This window comes from Spermophilus citellus (genome assembly GCF_964194105.1).
Source record: "Spermophilus citellus genome assembly, chromosome: X".
In the NCBI taxonomy this organism is placed as follows: domain Eukaryota; kingdom Metazoa; phylum Chordata; class Mammalia; order Rodentia; family Sciuridae; genus Spermophilus; species Spermophilus citellus.
In genome coordinates, this window is record NC_138190.1 from 104,955,905 (window position 1) to 104,975,429 (window position 19,525).

The 19,525-nt window shown below is 32.3% G+C and overlaps 1 protein-coding gene across 3 annotated transcripts in view; it reads left to right on the forward strand.

Annotated features, from left to right (window-relative positions):
* RADX (RPA1 related single stranded DNA binding protein, X-linked) overlaps window positions 1-19,525 on the forward strand; it is a 65,238-nt gene that overhangs the window by 25,125 nt on the left and 20,588 nt on the right. For all 3 annotated transcript variants that reach the window (XM_081278179.1, XM_081278180.1, XM_081278181.1), the window contains 2 exons: window positions 2,667-2,842; window positions 10,105-10,178. In XM_081278179.1, the coding sequence (XP_081134305.1) occupies window positions 2,667-2,842; window positions 10,105-10,178 (250 nt within the window). The remainder of the gene's footprint in view (window positions 1-2,666; window positions 2,843-10,104; window positions 10,179-19,525) is intronic.

A 19,525-nucleotide genomic window follows, 5' to 3' on the forward strand; every position in this document is an offset into this window, starting at 1 on the left:
TCCTAGGTTTTATAAGAGATAGCAATAACTTTGGTAAAATAAATGATATAGTAAAAGAGGCCAGTTCTGGAATTTAGGCACAATCAAGACAAAATAATTTTCCCCCTGAGTTTGATTTTATCTTTTCAAAACTGTGTCTATGGTTATTGCTATTTATATATAAATAAGCATTTAGACCAGGCACCATAGTACACACCTATAATCACAGGGACTTTAGAGGCTGAGACAAGAGTATTGCAAGCTTGAGGCCAGCCTCAGCAACTTAGCAAGACCTTCAAAAATTTAGGAAGACCCTGTCTCAAAATATAAAAAGGACTGAGGATGTAGCTCAGTGTTAAAGCACCTCTGCCTTCAATCCCCCCTACCAAAGAAAAATTATTTAGTCAAAAATTTTCAGATATACTACTTAAGAAGACTTTTATCTTCCTCTTTAAAATATTTAATAGCACACAGATTAGATTTCATCATCTTCATAAAAGCAAAATCATAATTATCAAGTTATCATGAATATCAAGTTTTTCCAACTCTTAAAATTATGAAAACACAGATAAACTAAAATTAAAGTATTTTAAGAGAGAAATATTTTTATTAGAGTATTATAGTTATACATAGTAGTTGGGTTCGTTTTGACAAAATCATATACATGCATCAAATTTGATTTACTTCATTTAGTCCCTGTTCCCCTGCTTTACCTCCCTCTTTTCACCCCCTATTCTCCTGCTCTATTCTGCTGATCTTCATTTTGTTCATTTATTTATTTATATTTGATTGATGCTTTTTACACATACATAAAGATGAAATTTCCTGTGGTATACTTATATATGTACATAATATGATTGTGTTAAATTCATTCTGCATTTCTTTCCCCTTCCCATCTCTCCTCCCTCCCTCTCAATCTCCTTCTACTGCACTGACTTTCCCTATATCTTTATGATATCCTACCCATGTCTTTTTTCTCCTTATTTTGCTCTAGCTTCTGCATATGAGAGAAAACATTCAACTCTTGATTTTCTGAGTCTAGCCTATTTTGCTGAGCATAATATTCTCAAATTTCCATCTATTGACTAGCAAATGCCATAATTTCATTCTTATTTAGGGCTGAGTTAAACTTTTCTGTGTATATATACCACATTTGCTTAATTAATTCATCTATAGACCAGCACCTGGGCTGATTTGGCTATTGTGAATGGGCACAATTCACATTGATGTAGCCATATCACTATCATATGATGATTTTAGTTCTTTTGGATAAATATCAAGCATTGAGATAGCTTGGTGATATGGTGGTTCCATTCCTAGTTCTTGAGGAATCTCCCTACTGCTTTCCAGAGTGGTTGTACTAATTTTTAGTCCTACCAACAATGTATATGAATATACATTTTCCCCCCACATTCTTGTCAGAATTTTTCATTATTTTTATTCTTAATACTTGCCATTCAGACTGGAGTGAGATGAAATCTCAGTGTAGTTTTTATTTGCATTCCCTTAATTGCTAGAGGTGTTGAACTTCTTTTTTCATATATTTGTTGGACTTTTATGTTTCTTCTTTTGAGAAATATCTGTTTAGTTCTTTTGCCCATTTATTGATTGAATAGTTTTTTGGTGTTAAGTTTTTTTCAGTTCTTTATATATTCTGAATATTAATACCTTGTTGGAGAAGAATCTGGCAAAGATTTTCTGCTATTCTGTAGGCTCTATCTTTACATTCTTAATTATTTCCTTTACTGTGCAATAACATTTTAATCTGATGGCATCCCACTTATTGATTCTTGGTTTTATGTCTTGAGCTTTCAGTCTCGTTAATGAAGTCAGTGCCTTCACCAATATGATAAGAGTGTTGTTCCTGTGTTTTCTTCTAGCATTTGTAAGATTTCTAGTTTAATTCCTAAGTCTTTGATCCACTTTAATTTGACTTTAATACAGGATGACAGGTATAGATCTAGTTTCATCCATCTACATGTAGATATCCAGTTTTTCTAGCACTCACCTTTTGTTAAAAAGGCTCTTTTCTCCAATGTATGTTTTTGCCACCTTTGTAAAGGATCAGATGAATTATCATGTGAATTTGCCTCTGTGTCTTTTATTCTGTTCCAGTGGTCTTCATGTATATTTTGATGCCAGTGCCATGCTATTTTTGTTACTATAGCTCTGTAGTATAATTTGAGATCAAGTATTGTGATGCTTCCTGTATCACTTGGTCAGGATTGCTTTGACTATTCTGGTTCTTTTATTCTTCTGAATGAATTTAAGGACTGGTTTTTCTAGTTCTGTGAAGAATAACTTTGGTATTTTGATAGAAATTGTATTGAATCTATATGTTGCTTTTGGTAGTATGGCCATTTTATCAATATTAATTCTGCCTATCCAAGATCATGGGAGGTTTTTCTATCTTCTAAGGTCTGATTCAGTTTCCTTCTTTAGTGTCATATAATTTTCATTGTAGCAGTTCTTAACTATTTTGTTAGATTGATTCCCAAGTATTTTATTTTGTATCCTGTTAATTTGCTGAATTCATTTGTCAGTCTGGAAGTCTTCTGTTTAAGTTTTATGGGTCTTCTAAATATAGAATCGTGTCATCAGCAAACAAAGATAATTTGAATTCTTCTAAAAGATTAATAGTTTTATGAATTATTTTTAAAATGTTCTCTCTAAATTGTTGGTTTTAGAATGATAACCAACCCTCAACATCTCAAGCAGCTAGAGAAGAAAGTCATAGGCAGGAAAGAGATGGTAAATGGCATCAAGATGACAGGCCTATGAGTCCTCAGTGTTTTCAAAGTACATCTGCAAGTTTGAGTCCCAGCAAGAAAAGAAGAATTCTTCAGGGCCCATATGCTAAACCGTAAGTCACTTGTATCAAGTATGTATATGTAAAGCAAATGATTTTTTGTTTACATATATTCTGTAAAGTAAGCAATTGTGTTAAAAGTCCTATTAATTTACAAGAACTTTCATAGCAAAAATACTGCATCTAAGTGGCTTAAACATAGAAATCCTTTGTGTCACTGTTCTGGTGGCTAGAATCCAAGATCAAGATCAAAGTGTTGACAGGGTTAAGAATCTATTTTATGCTTTCCTCCAAGCTTCTGCTGGTTTGATGGTAATCTTTGGAATTGTTTAACTTGTATAAATATCACATCAGTCTCTACCTTCATCGTCACATGGTGTTCTCCCTGTGTACATGTCTGTTCAATTTCACCTTTTTATCAGGACACGAGACATGCTGGATTAGGAGCACACCCTCCTCCAGTATGAGTCCATCTTGACTTAACCAGTCACATCTTTAATAATCGTACTCCTAAATAAGGTCATGTTTTCAGGTACTGAGGATTAGGAGTTCATCATACAAATTTGGTGGTGGGGGGACACAATTCCATCCTTAACAATCTTTCTGCTTGTTCCCCAAACTTCATGTCCTTCTCTCATGCAAAATATATTCACTCAATCATAACATCATCCAAATTTTTAACTCATACCAAGATCAATTTTGGTCCAGAATCTTACCTAAATATTATCTAATCTGAGCTCAGTGTTTCATGCCTGTAATCATAGCTATTCAGAAGGCTGAGGCAAGAGAATCACAAGTATAAGTCTAGCCCAGACAAGTTTTAGACAAATATCTCAGAATAAAACAAAAAAGCCTTGGGATCTAGCTCAGTGATAGAGTGCTTTCCTGGCATGTGCAAAGTCCTGGATTCAGTCCCCAGCACTGGAAAAATTAATTAATTTATGAAATATATATGCGTGTGATTATATATATTATATGTTATATAATATTATATATAATATTAATAAACAGATATTGAGAAATATCTGTTTAGTTCTTTTGCCCATTTATTGATTGAATTGTTTTTTGGTGTTAAGTTTTTTCAGTTCGTTATATATTCTGGATATTACATATTAAATATATTATGCATATATATTATATATGACATTTAATATATATGCATAATATATGTAATATGTACACATATACATTATATATGTCATTTATCATTACATATATGTTTATATATTATGCTACATATATATAACTTTTATATGTATAAAAATCTAAATCACATATAGTTGAGACTCAGGGTGATTTATATCCTAGGGAAAGATTCTCCATCTGTAAACCTGGGAAAATGGACAAGTTATCTCTCCAAAATGTAATGATAGGACAGGCATAGGATAGACATTTCCATTCTGAAATGAGAATTTGGAAGGACAAAAGGGATTATGGTTCACAAGCAACTCCAAAATTTAGCAGAGACAATTCCATTATATTTTTATGATTTCAGAATTATCCTCTCTAGTTGGATGCTATGTTCTTTATGCCCACCAAGATAGCCCCACTCCCTCAGCACTGGATGCTGTTCCCCTGGTCTAGAATTAAGGTTATGATTTCACCCTATGGAAATGGAAAGTTAGCCCTGTTCTCTGGAACCTAGGATTTAGCCCTACCCTCAGGGTCATTCTCCCCTTTTCTTGGAGAATAACACTTATTTGCAACTAGATATCTCTCTAAGCTCATTTTCTGCCTATAGAATCCCAGAAGTCTGATAGCATTTTTTTCCATCTCATTTTATATATGATCCTTTCAGTGTAGTCTGTCAGCCCTTTCTGCTTTGATGGTTGATTGGATCCATAAGTAACAAGCCTAATCTCTTGAACAAATGTTTTTCTGTATGCACCTGTAGTGAGGTCTACAGAGCAAGCTTTCTCATTGTTTTCAATATTGATAGTCTGATGATTTTGTAGATCTTCATATTCTGGATTCTTTTTACTTGGCAATTTCCCTTTCAACTGATTTTTCTCTTCTTATATTTTAATGTACAGTAAGGAAAAACAAGGCCATAATGTCAACACATTGCTTTAAAAAAATCTCCTCAGCTAAATATATAGGTTTATCACTTACAAGTTCAACATTCCATCTAAACCAAATTCCATCTAAACCAGTCCTTTGCCACACAGTATAAGGCTCACCTTTCTAATAATACTTTCCTTATTTCTCTCTGAAACATCACCAAAAGCACAGTTTGCATTCATATTTCTAACTGCATTCTGTTTGTGATGAGATATGTATTGTCTAAGATGACAGGAGCTTTCTCTCTGCAGTTCTTTCTGAGTCCTTGCAAAATCCTCCTTTAAAGTTCATATTTCTATGAATGTCTCTTTAAGGCAGTCTAGGCCTTTTCTATATGCCCTTCAAAGTTCTTTCAGCTTTCACTTGAAATCTAATTTAAAGCTACCTTCACATTTTTAGGTATTCGTTACAACAGCAATTACACTTATCAGAACTAAAATATGTATTCATTTGCTAGGGTTGCTAAAACAGAATACAACAGACTGGATGACTTAAATGGCAGAAATGTATTATCTTACAGTTTGAGAGGCTAAATGCCATAGGTCAGGTTTTTAGTAGTGTTGGTTTCTACTGAGGATTGTGAGAAATAATCTGTTCAGGTGATTTTTCTGGCAACTTTTGGTCCTTTCTTTTGGCTTACAGAAGCATCATTTCTGTCTCCACATGGACTTTTCCATGTATGCTTGTCTGTATCCAAATTTCTGCTTTCTATAAGGACATCAGTCATACAGAATTAGGCGTCCACCTATTGCAGTATGTTCTCTTCTTAAATCAACTAAATTACATTTGCAGTAACCCTATATCCAAATAAAATCACATATGGGATATTAGTGGTTAGGAATTCAACATATGAATTGGAGGGAATGAACACAATTTAACTTATAGCAGGTGCCATCTTATATGGCCATGCTCAGCATGGATTAATTTGAAAGAGTTTAAGCAGGTACTACTTTTAAAAAAAATATATGTTTATATTATTTTGAATCTTATTTTAATTTAATATATTATAGCTTACATGTTTTACCAATTTTTCAATCACAGGTCTTACCTATGTAAGGTGCAACTATTATAAATTGTAGATGATCAACATTTTCAGTTTCTTTGAAGTGTCAGGAATACAAAGATAATTATAAAGCAGACTACAGAATCATTTTAGATTTTAAGATTTTTCAACCTCTAGTCTTTTATAGTAGCTGTGCCAAAAACCAAGTAGCAACCTTGATAGATTGACTTATTATTTCTAAAAGTTTTAGGATTATTGTGGATTTTCAATGATTTTTTTATTTTCATGTAATCAGCAAATGATAGTAGTTTATTTCTTCTTTTCTAATAATTTTGCCTTTTATTTCCTTTTCTTGAATTATTGTACTGTTTACAACCTCTAGTACAACATTGAACATAATTGATCAAAGATAAAGAGCATCTTTGTCTTATTTCTGAACTCAAATTTCTCAAGATTTTACCATGTAGGAATTTGGTGAATAAATTTAAAAGATAAAGTAAATTCCCTTTCAATCCTAGAAGCTAAAATTTTCTAATAATTCTAAGATGAATTTTACCAAATGTTTATTCTGATTCTATTTATCTATTAATTTTTACCATTTATTCTTGTCACGTAGTTAATTACACACATTAATTTCTTGACTATTAAATCATTTACACATTTTTATAATTTTACTTGCTTATGATATATTGCCTTTGTTATATATCAGTGGACTTGATTTTTCAATAGTTTGGTTAGCATTTTAGTACCCACGTTTATGATAAAAATGTCTATAAATTTTTTACTCATGATATTTTTGTCAGGGCTATAAATCAAGTTTATGCTGGCCACATTAAAAATAATAGGAAGAATAATTATTCTCTGGAAGAGAATGTGTAATATTGGTGTTATTTCTTCCTCAAATGTTCAGATGGACTCTAGTTAAGCCATTAGGGTCTGAGGTTTTCACTGGGGAAAGAAATTCAATTCCTTTAGTAGATTTTGGAATATTCATATGTTCTATTTCCTTGGCAGTTTTGTTTTTCAAAAGAATTCAATGTTCACATCTAAATTGTAGTACTTGTTGTTATAAAATTGTTACATATAAGTTCAAGGGTTCCTCAGACCTCGGAGATTTGATAATGTACTAGGACAATTCACAGAACTCAGGAAATCACTGAACTTAACAATCACTGTTTTATTAATAAAGACTGATAAGGAATAGCCAAATTTTAAAACACATAGGACACAGACTGTGAAGGAATATAGAGCTTCTGTGCCCTTTCTTTATGTAATACAGGCACGTTGTTCTATTGGCATATCAGTGTGTTCACAGACCATAGAGCTCCATCAAGCCTTGTTACCCAGATTTTTGTTTTGTATTGTTTGTATTTAATTATCTAGGCATGATAAATTGATTCATTGACTATGTGAGTGAAGTAAATATCCATCTATCCTCCCTTCCCAGGAGGTCTGAGCTAGCTCTGTGCTCCAACTCACAGATTACTTGCTTGGTCTTTCTGGAGACAAGCCCCAATCCTGAAACTATCCAGGGACACACTAGAGTCAACTCATTAGCATAAAAAGGTACTCCTATCACTTAGAAATTCCAAACATGTTTGAAACTGTGCAAGAAAAAAATACGAAATATAACTTTTACCATGGTTCTATAACCACAGTTCTTAAGTTCAGCTATTCTGATTTTTGGTTCTAAGAAGCCCACTTGCGTCTTTTTCTAAATATTTACTGTTGAGATTCTGTATCTGTTTTGTCCATCTTTTCCTGTTTTCTTGAATGTATTAATCAGACCATTTGAAATCATGACCTGTTAACTCTAATATGTAGATTAACTATTGGTACCATAACAGTATTTAGGAGCTTATATCCACCAACAATTTAATTCTAATGATAGATAGTCAACTTAAGGGCTACTGAGTGTTCTATGTTAGATTTTAAAATATAGTAAAAATCCAATAAATTATAATAAGTGGGTCATTGAAACCTCTTTGTTTAATTCTATTTAATATATTTACTCTATAAACAGAGAAAGTGAACCATACCAAGGTTAGGTGAACTCTTAAAAATCATTTTCAGCATCTCCTAAGGAAAACACACTGTAGGAAAGATTTTTTTAATGGTTGTTGCCTGGAAGTCATTTGCTAATTTGAATTAAGGATTACTGACTGGGCTGTGGATGTAGCACAGTGGTAAAGTGCTTTTTTAGCATGCATGCAGTCCTGGGTTCAATCCCCAGCACTGAAAAAAAAAACACTGATTATAACATTTTTGATCATTATAAACTTTCTAATTTGCTTATATTAGCAACTTAACAAAAAAAGACATGTGAAATGTCTTCTGCTTTTTTTTTTTTTTTTAGGAAGAAGATACTGAAAACATTCCTTCAGTTCATTATATAGAGCATTTCAATAGACAACGCAAGATCAGTTACATTACCTCATTTGATCCTCAACTTCCCTGTGAGGGAGAAGCAAGATAATTATCTCAATTGTACAGATTAGGAATTTTAGGATCGTAAAGGATAAAATATAGCATTTATGCATGTTTATATATTAAATACCTTTAATTTCATTGCATTAAAGATCATTTATAAGTTTACAATAATACTAACTATAATCCTGTTAAATAGGATGAGGAAATGGCATACTATAGGATCTAAATTTCTTATCTGAAGTCAATAAGTTGATAATAAAGGCAAGATTATAGTGTAATTTAGAGCCCCTGACATAATTTTTATAATATTCTGCCACTGTGCACCATATACATCTTTATCTTCTCTTCTTTTAGCCTTGTTTACCCTTTTTATACTCAGTTATCCTTTTATTCTTGTTTTCATCTTTTTTCCAGTTTCTTCAGTTGATATACACAGATACCGCTTCTCACATTTAACTGTTTACCAAGTTCTTGGGATGAATGATTATATATTCCAGTGAGAATCTCTTCAACCACTTCTTTAAAATTCCATATAATGGCAACATTAGAATTTGAAAACTTTTTATCCTCATTTATTTCAGATGAAATAAAATCATGTTATAATCACCCTTTTAAAGAAATATGTACATTATGCTTAAGGATCTCAAAATACGTGCAATTTAATAATTTATTTTTAATTATTTAGACTTCTCTTAGGGTTTATGTTTTTTGTTTACTAATTTCTAGAAATAACCATGTTTTCATTAGCTAAAAAATATTTTTTATTTATTTATTTTTTACATACAGCTGAAAAAATTTTTAAACTCAACTGTAAAATATATTTTTACTTGCAGACTTTTATAGTTAAATGATTCTTTCTTCCTTCACTAACACTACTTCTTTTTGGTTCATTAATAACTGACTAGCAGAATTAATAATACTATTATAGGAGATAAATCTGTTGATTAATTAAGTTGAGCAATGTGATGTGGTATTTTACAATATGACATTTCTGTTTCACTTTATGCTTTTAATTTTGGAAATGCAACAATTGGAAAAATCTCAGCAATATTGCAAAAAAGCTCATAAGGTAAAATTTTCCTTAGAAAAGCATGATTCTCCTTAGCTTCAAAATAAGATGATTCCCTTTTCATTCACTCATTTCAGTTCAATGAATAGTTATTGAGGTAGATACAAAAACAAAGTCTATACTGTTGTAGAAAGCTTGATCTTATGTAAGGTATAGATTTATAAACCTATAATTTCAATACAGTGTAATGCATGCTATATTAGAAGTCTATTCATTGTACTATAACAGCATGTACAAGGTGCAGTTAGCCATGACTAGAGATCAGAGGCGGCATCTTAAAGCCTGAGCTAAATATTGAAGGATAAATAGGAGTTAACAAGACAAAAGGGGTATAGGATTTTTCCATATGGAAAGAAAAGCACAAAAGTTTGAAGGACCATGGGTCTTTAAAAACACAATGAAACAAAGTTGCAGAAACAGGCAAGGTTGTTTTTCAGAATTGTTGAACAAAGCAAACATGAGAATGAAAATATTTTCATCTTTATTTGAAATTTAATAAAGTCAAATGCTCCCTCAAATGGAATACTCCTTAGAAGAAAATTTAAATTTATTTCAGTATTTAAATGATATTATGTATGGATATTTTCATAATTATATCCACATTCATATTTAACGCATTACTTTAAGAAACAACCTGCATATTTTCTACATTTATTGAATTGAAATAAATTTTGAATAGAACCGCTAGGATTTTTTGTTCCCATTTGTGTCACTTTTTTAAACTATTGTTTATTTTATTTTGATTCTTTGTAGAGTTGCTGTACCTCAGCCAGAGGTTTTGGCACAAACAAAAGGAAATAAGCCTGGCACATCAAGCTTCTTCCAACGTATGTTGTTATTATTTATTTTTATTATTTATGAAACTTATATGGAACAATTATATGTATCTTACTGTTTGATTTGATTCTGCCTTGTTGTGTCATACTTGCTACTAGGAAAATATAAGTGGTTTATCTTAGCTTAGATCATTGTCAAAAGTACTGATAAACTTTGTGTCATCCCAAAAGTTAAAATAATTATAATAGTAGTTACTACGGCTGGGAAAGAGGAGTGAAAAACAGAATGGCTAACAGGTACAGGGGGTGCAGTAGAAATGTTGTAGAGATTTTCTCAGAACAAAGGAAAGATAACATGGTGCCATCAGTATCAATGTGAGCCTTCCACAACTCAGTTGTAACATTGTTGGTACTCTATAGTATAGAAATAAAATGTCCAACTAGGATGTGCATTACCTTATATGGGAAACAAAGAACTAGTATATAAAAGGAAACTAACAAAAATATATAAAGCTAGGCCTCCTTACACTAAATGCTCAGCCTTTGAATAAGAATGCTCTGAGTCTGTGTAGGCACAGATAAACATTGCTTCCTGCTCAATGCCCTGGTGTCCTATGTCTCTGTGCAAAAGTCCTGCAACAGGATAAGAGGAATAACTTCTAATAGTCCATGGAACAGTGATGTAAGTATGGTTTACATTTAATTGTATATTTTAAAATAACTAGTAGAGATTTTTAATGACTCAACACAAATGATAAATGTTTGAGGTGATAGATATGCCAATTACCTTGATCTGATTATTACTTATTAAAACACTCCATTGTACCCCATAAATTTGTATAATGATATGTGAATTAAATTCTTTTTTTTTTATTATTTCCCTGAAAATGGAATTTGTAGATAAACAGTGATTCATTTAAGGTCCTAATATAGATCATGCATATTTTGGATTCCCTGCATCATTGTAAGCACATTCATTTCCTGGTAGTCAAGAACTGGGGTTTTCAATTCTCACTTCCCATGAAACTCATCTGGGGAGAGCTTATACAAATGCCAATACCTGGATCACACCACAGACCCATAAAGCAAAATCTATGGGGGAGATTTTAAAAACAAGTAGTTAGGCTATATGAACAGCCACCATGTATTAAAATGATAAAATATGAAAAAAACAAAACCTTAAACAGAAATGCTATTTGAGAGGGATTCCATTAACCTCTAATAGGAAGCAGAAAATATTGACAAAGCAGAGTTGAAAGTTAGGCTAATCCCCTCAGGAAGCAGCACATGTGTGGTAGACAGGAAAGAAATAGTCAAAATCTTATCAGTCTTGCTTGTGACTATGACCATCATATTTTTGGTGTGGATTCATGGTCCTATCCATTTCTGTGAGTTGATCTTGCAAATAAAATAAATATTAATAAATCTACCTATATTCATAGTATACTATATGCCTAAGTGAGTGTCATTCCAAGAAATAGCAACTTTCTGAAAGTAAAAAAATTCCTTAAGTTGGCAATTTTGGCACATGATTCTGTCTAGTGCCATTGACTTTGGTAGGAAATTAAATGTTATGTTATTTGAACATTGCCCAACAATGTTGGTTAATGTTCTCCAGTATTGGGGCATTTATTATAAGTTAGAGTTCATCAAAAAGCCTGTAAAATATTTTCCTTATTAACAAAAGAAATCCATTTATATTTAGCAACATGTATCTTATTGTCCAATTGGAGGTGCTCTTGTACACTCTTAGACTGTAACCAGTGTCAATACAAAATGAAAGCAGTTTTTCTACATGTGGAATATACTTTTTCATTTTCAAAGTGACTCTTATTTGTCTTTGTAGTCCATATTCCTTTTTAAAAATTTCCTAGTATCAAATATCTATATCGGGTACAAATTATTTGACATAGTAAATTGGTTAATAGTAGTGATGTTTTTAAAAGTGAAAGTAAATACAAACAAATATTGGTTTCTTTGGTGGTAGTATAGCCCTGCAAGTATACTTCTTTTAGTTAACCAAAGAATAACTAATTGTGAAGTTTAATTTTTAATTGAGAATAAATATAAATGAATTTTAAAAGTTTTACTTCCTTTCTTTGCTATTGACTTTGGATTTATTTTATTTTTATTATATTTTATTAGTGCATTATAATTTTACAGAGTGGTGGGGCTCACTGTGATTATTCAATATGCATATATATCACAATTTGCTCCATTTCATTTCCCAGTACTTTTTCTTTCTCTCCCCTCCTTCTTTCCTCTGATCCCCTTCCTTTACTCTTCTGGTCTCCCATTTATTTATTTTTTTTAAATTAGTACTTTATAATTACACATGAAAGTGGGATTTACTGTGATATAAAAAATTAAGATTAACAACAAAAGTGAGATGAGAGTAAAATACTATAAAAATCTAGTCCAGAGAGTTGATCGCTGTATAAGATCTTATTTGAAACAGATCATCTCTCTGGTTTAGATGTTTTAGCATTTTATGTCCATCCTTCTTTTTGGTATTATTCTTTTTTTTTCATTTCCCACCTAAACAGAGGCAACACCGTCATTTTATTCTATACTCTCATTAAATTTGAAGTCTCAATGAACCTTTCCAAAATATTTCAATAAAGGTGTTTGTTGATTGTTACATAATATGAAATTGTGGTACTTTGAACAATTCTATTGTAAAAATGTTTAAATACTAGCCTTATCTGTTACATTTATATGCATTAGCTAATGACATTTTTTTCTTATTTCATGTGTCATATTTTAGACAGGCTGTTCACTAAATAATGCTTACTATTTAATGTATTTATTCACTAATAAATTGGTTGGTTTTAGTGAATAAATAAATTAAGTAACCTCAGAACTCATGGAGAAAAGGCTATTTTTCACAACTAAGCATAACTTGAGATTCAAAAAGAAAATGTTTCTCAGAAAATGGATCTTACCTGGATTCTAAATTCTAAAAATTAAGGAGAAAACCATAATTGATTTTAGGTTTTTGTTTGTTTGTTTGTTTCTACATGTCCAAGAAATTGTCTAAATTCCTGTAATTCTGTTTGTCAGCTGATGATCACACTTCATAAAAACTTTTACATTAACATCTCTGAATTATCCCTTCTGTTTTACTTACAGAAAACAACATGGTACTTTACAAATTTATATAATAATAGTACCAGCCATTGATTGCACATTCATGTGCCAGGCTCTATGCTGAGATTTTGTATTTATATTATTTATCTCATAGGCAGTAGAGAGAGAAGATGGGAGGGGAGGGGAGGAGGGATAGTAGAGGATAGGAAAGGTAGCAGAATACAACAGTCACTAATATGGCAGTATGTAAAAATGTGGATGTGTAACCGATGCGATTCTGCAATCTGTATTTGGGGTAAAAATGGGAGTTCATAACCCACTTGATTCTAATGTATGAAATATGATATGTCAAGAGCTTTGTAATGTTGTGAACAACCAATAAAAAAAAGGAAAAAAAAGGCAGTGATTATTGTAAGTTAATTTCATCTTTTCCCTCCTGTTCCATACTTTTTCTGAAAAAATAGCCTATAAGTTTACCATTTGTGTGCTGACTGAAATAAAATAATATAAATGATTAAGTTTTAGACTAGAGAAAGAAGAAACTTAAATAATACTCTGTTGGATTGAAAATAAAAGAAAAGATTGACTTCTAGCTAATTCTGGCAGATCAAAAAGCCACAAAAGGATCTGGTATCTGGCTACCCCCTCCAAAAAAATATGTAAAACAAAGGAGAAAACATTATAATACAAATATATAACCAAGTCCAAAATAAGAATGGAAAAAACATAAAAGCAACACAAATATAATTTAAATCTAGTAATGAATAGGAACCAAAACTAAAACTGCTCATGGGCATTTCAGAACTAAATAAAGTCCTTAATTTTCATGAGCTAAAGTATAATCAATACATGGAAAGGAGATTCCAGACCACAGGCCTCCTTCATGTGAAGAAGAACCAATATAAAATTGGGAAGTTATGGAAGCCAGAGAAATTATGCCTCTTAGTGTAGGGAATTATTGAAGAGCTTCCCATATTCCCTGGGTACTAGGTAGGGGAAAGTCACCAGTGATAAATTAGAATATCAGATCTATACAGCCTGGAAGTGTGGTCATAATTCACATGACTCAACTGGTGAGGACCATTTAGATAAGGAATTATCTTTTGATATCTGGTCCAGAATCAGTGATATTATGATCTTAAGGTATTGACAAGGGTTAAATGTGAAACTTCCTTGAAGGGAGTTCTTATAAGCTAGGGTGCTTTCAACTTCCATGGAAAATAACTACAGAAAATTAATTGTGGTTAAAAAAATATAAACTTCCCAAGGAAATGTACTACTTTAAAGCAATGTGATCAGATGTAACACATGAAAGAATTTATACTCCAGAAACTGGAAATAGACTGATCAAGGGATTGAGGCCAGGACAGATACCAAAATTTTCAGATGCTCAAGTTTTATATAATAAGTAGATTTTGCATATAACCTTCACACATCTTCCCATATACTTTAAATCATTTATATATCACTTATGATATCTAAGTGAATAGTTATTATGCAGTATTATATAGAGAACAATATCAAGGAGAAAAGTCTGTACATGTTCGATACAGATGCAATTGTTTTTCAGATATTTTCAATCCAATGTTGAATGAATCTACTATTATAGAACCTACAAAGAGAGGGAGAGAGCAGCCTGTTTCATTTGTGGTTGCTCTGAGGATTAACTATAACATTCTAAGTTTATAACAATGTAGTTTGAATTTATAGCAACTTAATTCCAATAGCATAGGACTGTGCTCCTCCTGTACAGCTCTCCCTACCCTGCACAGTTTATGTTGTTGTCAGCACAGATTGTATTTACACATTCTATGCCCTATAACATATATTTATAGTTAGGTTTTATACATGTTTGTTTTCATATAGAAAATAAAAAGTAGAGTTACAAAGTAAAATATGAAAATGTTAATTTTATATTTATTTCATCATTTAACTTCAGTTTACTGCCTAGTATCCTTTATTTCAATCTGAAGGACTCTAACTTTAGCACTTCTTGCAGGATAAGTGGAATGGTAACAAATTCCCTCAGCTGCTGTTCATCTTAAAACATCTCAATTTCTTCCTCATTTTTGAAAGGAAGTTTTGCTACATATAGAATCCTTATTTAACTTTTTTTCAGAACTCTGAAAATATCATCTCATTGCCTTTTGGCCCTCTGGTAACTGATGAGAAATCTGCTGTTAAACACATTGAGACTCTTGCACTTGACAAATTGCTTCTCTTTTGCTGTTTCCGTGTTTCTTTGTCTTTTGACAATTACATTATAATCTGAATCATTTTAGGTCTCCTTGAGTTTATCCTAGTTGGAGTTTTCTGGAAGTGTTGATTCATATGTCTTTTGAAATTTGAGAAGTTTTGAGTCATTATTTGAAGAAATAATGACTTTCTACATCTTTTTCTCTTCTCCTATTTTAACTCCTACAGTGTGAATGTCAGGCAGCTTGATGTTGCCCCACCAGTCCCCTATGCTCTGTTTATTCTTCTTCATTCTTTTTTCTTTCTTCTCAGATTAGATGATTCCAGTTGACCTTCAGGTTTTCTGCTTATTCTTTTGTCTGTTCAAAAATACTGTTGAAACCCTCAAATGAATTTTTGTTTTTCAGTTTTTTTTAATATCGGACTTTTTATTCACTTCCTTTTATGTTTTTTTTTCTTTATTGATATTCACATTTGTTCATGCATTGTTTTTTCTGGTTTATTTTAGAACTATGTCTGTTTTCTTTTAGCTCTTTGAACATATTTAAATACCTGTTTTAAAGTTTTTGTCTTGCAAGTCCAGTATCTGGGCTTCCTCTATGACTGCTTTTGTTGTTGTTGTTGTTGTTGTTGTTGTTTTTCCTTTGCACTTTACTTTCCTAATTCCTTGTATGCTTTTCATTTCTCATTGAAAACCAGACATTCAAATATTACAATTTGGTAACTATGGAAATCAGATGATTCCCTTTCTCAGGGTTTGCTGGGGGAGGTTATTATTAAAAGCTGTTGTCATCCCATTGTCTAATAACTTATCCCAAATTTTGCAGACTATTACTTGTTGTGTGTGGCCACAGAACTCTGTTTCTTAGCTTATTTTCAGCTATTGTTCTTACAGACAGTTCTTTGAACAGTAGAAACTAAAATGAAATACTACCTCTCCCAGTCTTTGCAGATTGGTTCTGTGCCTGGGTCCTCTGTCAAACTTAGCTAGACTTGCACTGACCTAAGGAGTAGCCTGAGTTAATACCTTAATATCTTAGGTCTTTTCTGACTGTGTACCTTGTACTGGGCCTGTCCTTGGATTTTTTAATTCCCCAGGATGGCTTTGAATGCACCAATTTCCCAACAAAAGTTTCTGTTTGGCTTTTCCTCCATGGTCTTAGGCAGTTGATTTTATGTCTAAACCATAATCTTCTGTCCCTTGTGTCTGCAGGTTGTTTGTCCAATTTACAATGTTTTCAAGCCATATCCACTGCTTTTTCAGCTGGTTCATTTCCATGTTAGATGAAACAGAGACTTCAGGTACACCCTGGGCAGGTTAGAACATGACTACATAATAATTTTTGAGTCCCATCAGCGAGTTACCCTCTTCAAGACTGCAGCCATGCCAGGAAATGGGTGGAGCAAGGGCAAATAAAAAATGCCAAAATGTCAAAAGGCTCTGGATTCAATGATCAGGATAGGGAAAAAATGCCACAAAACTTTTACTATTGTTAAATTCCCTTTTTCCTGATTTAGTGTTCACTTGGTTGCTCTAAACCTTTGACTGTTTTCCAGATTTCTGGCAGTGAGTACTGATATTTTCTGCTTGCTTTTCAATATTTCTGTTAAGTGTCAGAAACTTTGAGATACCTATTCTGCCATTTTGCTAGACTCATAAAGTTTGATTGTTTCTTTATAATGTTATCAACTATTGATGATAAACGTTTAGGTCTGTTAATTCATGAATTGTTGCAAAATATTCATATCTTAATTCTATCATTCCTTATTTATTAGCTGAAAAGCTCTTTAAGAAGAAACTTCCTTTCATCTATTATTTGGTTACCCATTATTTAGTTCTATTTGTAAAGATGAGCTAAATGCTTGACACTTCACTCTATCAGTTTTCAAAGTAATGAGTTGGATCTCTAGCATCTTCCAAAGGTGACCAGTTGTCATTGTTATTTTGGTGTTTTTAATATTATAAACTCATGAATTTAAACATACTGAATTTTTATTTCCTATTGCAGTTACCACCCTCATTGTTTCTCACATTATTCCATCTTTGATGAATTAGGAAACCATTCATTTTTGCTTGAGTGCTTTTTGAGATATTTTTAATTATAGATGGACACAATACCTTTATTTTATTTATTTATTTTTATGTGGTGCTGAGGATCAAACACAGTGCCTCACACATGCTAGGCAAGCACTCTACCACTGAGTTACAACCACAGCCCTTATGAGTGCTTCTAATATGACCTTAGTAATGTTCCATAGTTGGTTTTCTTTTTTTGTTTGCTTGTTTGCTGTCTTGTTTGACATCATATTTTCCAGGCTTATCTTGATTATTTTTTACCCAGAAATGGAATCAGACATTTCTCCACAGAGCTCTCATACTTAAGAGACTAAAGATTGGGCATTATGTGTACTCATTTATACTAGCCTAGTTATTATCTCTAAGCCTTTGCAGTGGACAGAACTAGAAAATATGCTGCTCTGATTGATTGGTTGTTAGTTGGTTGGTCAATTAAGACAAAATGTGTAATGATTTCACATTTGTATTTCATATTCAAATTCACAACTAAATAACTTCCACTTAGGAAATAAAAAAATACTTTTTTTCCTACTGTAAGAATCCTGGTTCTTAAAACCCTAGGAGAAAAGGGTACACTTGTACATTGCTGGTGGGACTGCAAATTGGTGCGGCCAATTTGGAAAGCAGTTTGGAGATTCCTGGGAAAGCTGGGAATGGAACCACCATTTGACCCTGCTATTGCCCTTCTCGGACTATTCCCTGAAGACCTTAAAAGAGCATGCTACAGGGATACTGCCACATCGATGTTCATAGCAGCACAATTCACAATAGCTAGACTGTGGAACCAACCCAGATGCCCTTCAATAGATGAATGGATTAAAAATGTGGCATCTATACACAATGGAGTACTATGCAGCAATAAAAAATGACAAAATCATAGAATTTGCAGGGAAATGGATGGCACTAGAGCAGATTATGCTTAGTGAAGCTAGCCAATCCCTAAAAAACAAATACCAAATGTCTTCTTTGATATAATGAGAGCAACTATGAACAGAGCAGGGAGGAAGAGTAGGAAGAAAAGATTAACATTAAACAGAGACATGAGATGGGAGGGAAAGGGAGAGAAAAGGGAAATTGCATGGAAATGGAGACCCTCATTGCTATACAAAATTACATATAAGAGGTTGTGAGGGGAATGGGAAAATAAACAAGGAGAGAAATGAATTACAGTAGATGGGGTAGAGAGAGAAGATGGGAAGGGAGGGGAGGGGGGATAGTAGGGGATAGGAAAGGTAGCAGAATACAACAGTTACTAATAGGGCATTATGTAAAATTGTGGATGTGTAACCGACGTGATTCTGCAATCTGCATTTGGGGTAAAATTGGGGGTTAATAACCCACTTCAATCTAATGTATGAAATATGATATGTCAAGAGCTTTGTAATGTTGTGAACAACCAATAAAAAAAACCCTAGGGATGATAGAATATCAGATAATAACTTATTTGCATTAACCCAACACATATAAAAACAACCTCAGAATAATTATTTTAAGGTTTGTTTTGTTGCAATTCTTTTAAGTTCTATACCCCACTAAAGATGTACAATCAAATTATTATAGCTTAAAAATCACTCATACTCTTCTGTAAGTTTCTACCATCTACTGGATAGACATTTAGGTTCACCTCTTTTATTTTAATGTTTAGATATTGCTTTTCTTAAATAAGTATGTAGTTTTGTTTTATAATTTGATTAATTATTTACATGGTTCCAAAGTCAAATATGCAAAAGAATATATATTTAATGAATTTTATCTTCTATCCTTGTCCCCCACATCTTATCCCTTCACTCCCACCATGGATGACTTTTTAATTAATTGAATCATTCATTTTTTCCATTGTTTTTTCTATAATATAAGCAAATATTTGTGTATATCAGAGAAAAATAGAGTCATGTCCCCCCGTTTCTTAGATTAATGCATTAATACTAACTACCTTTTAAGAACAATATGGCAATACCTAATTGGTTGAAAATATGTTGTATATACTTTGTGCCCCAGGATTCCCCCTACATTTTGGCCACATGGGCAGATCTGT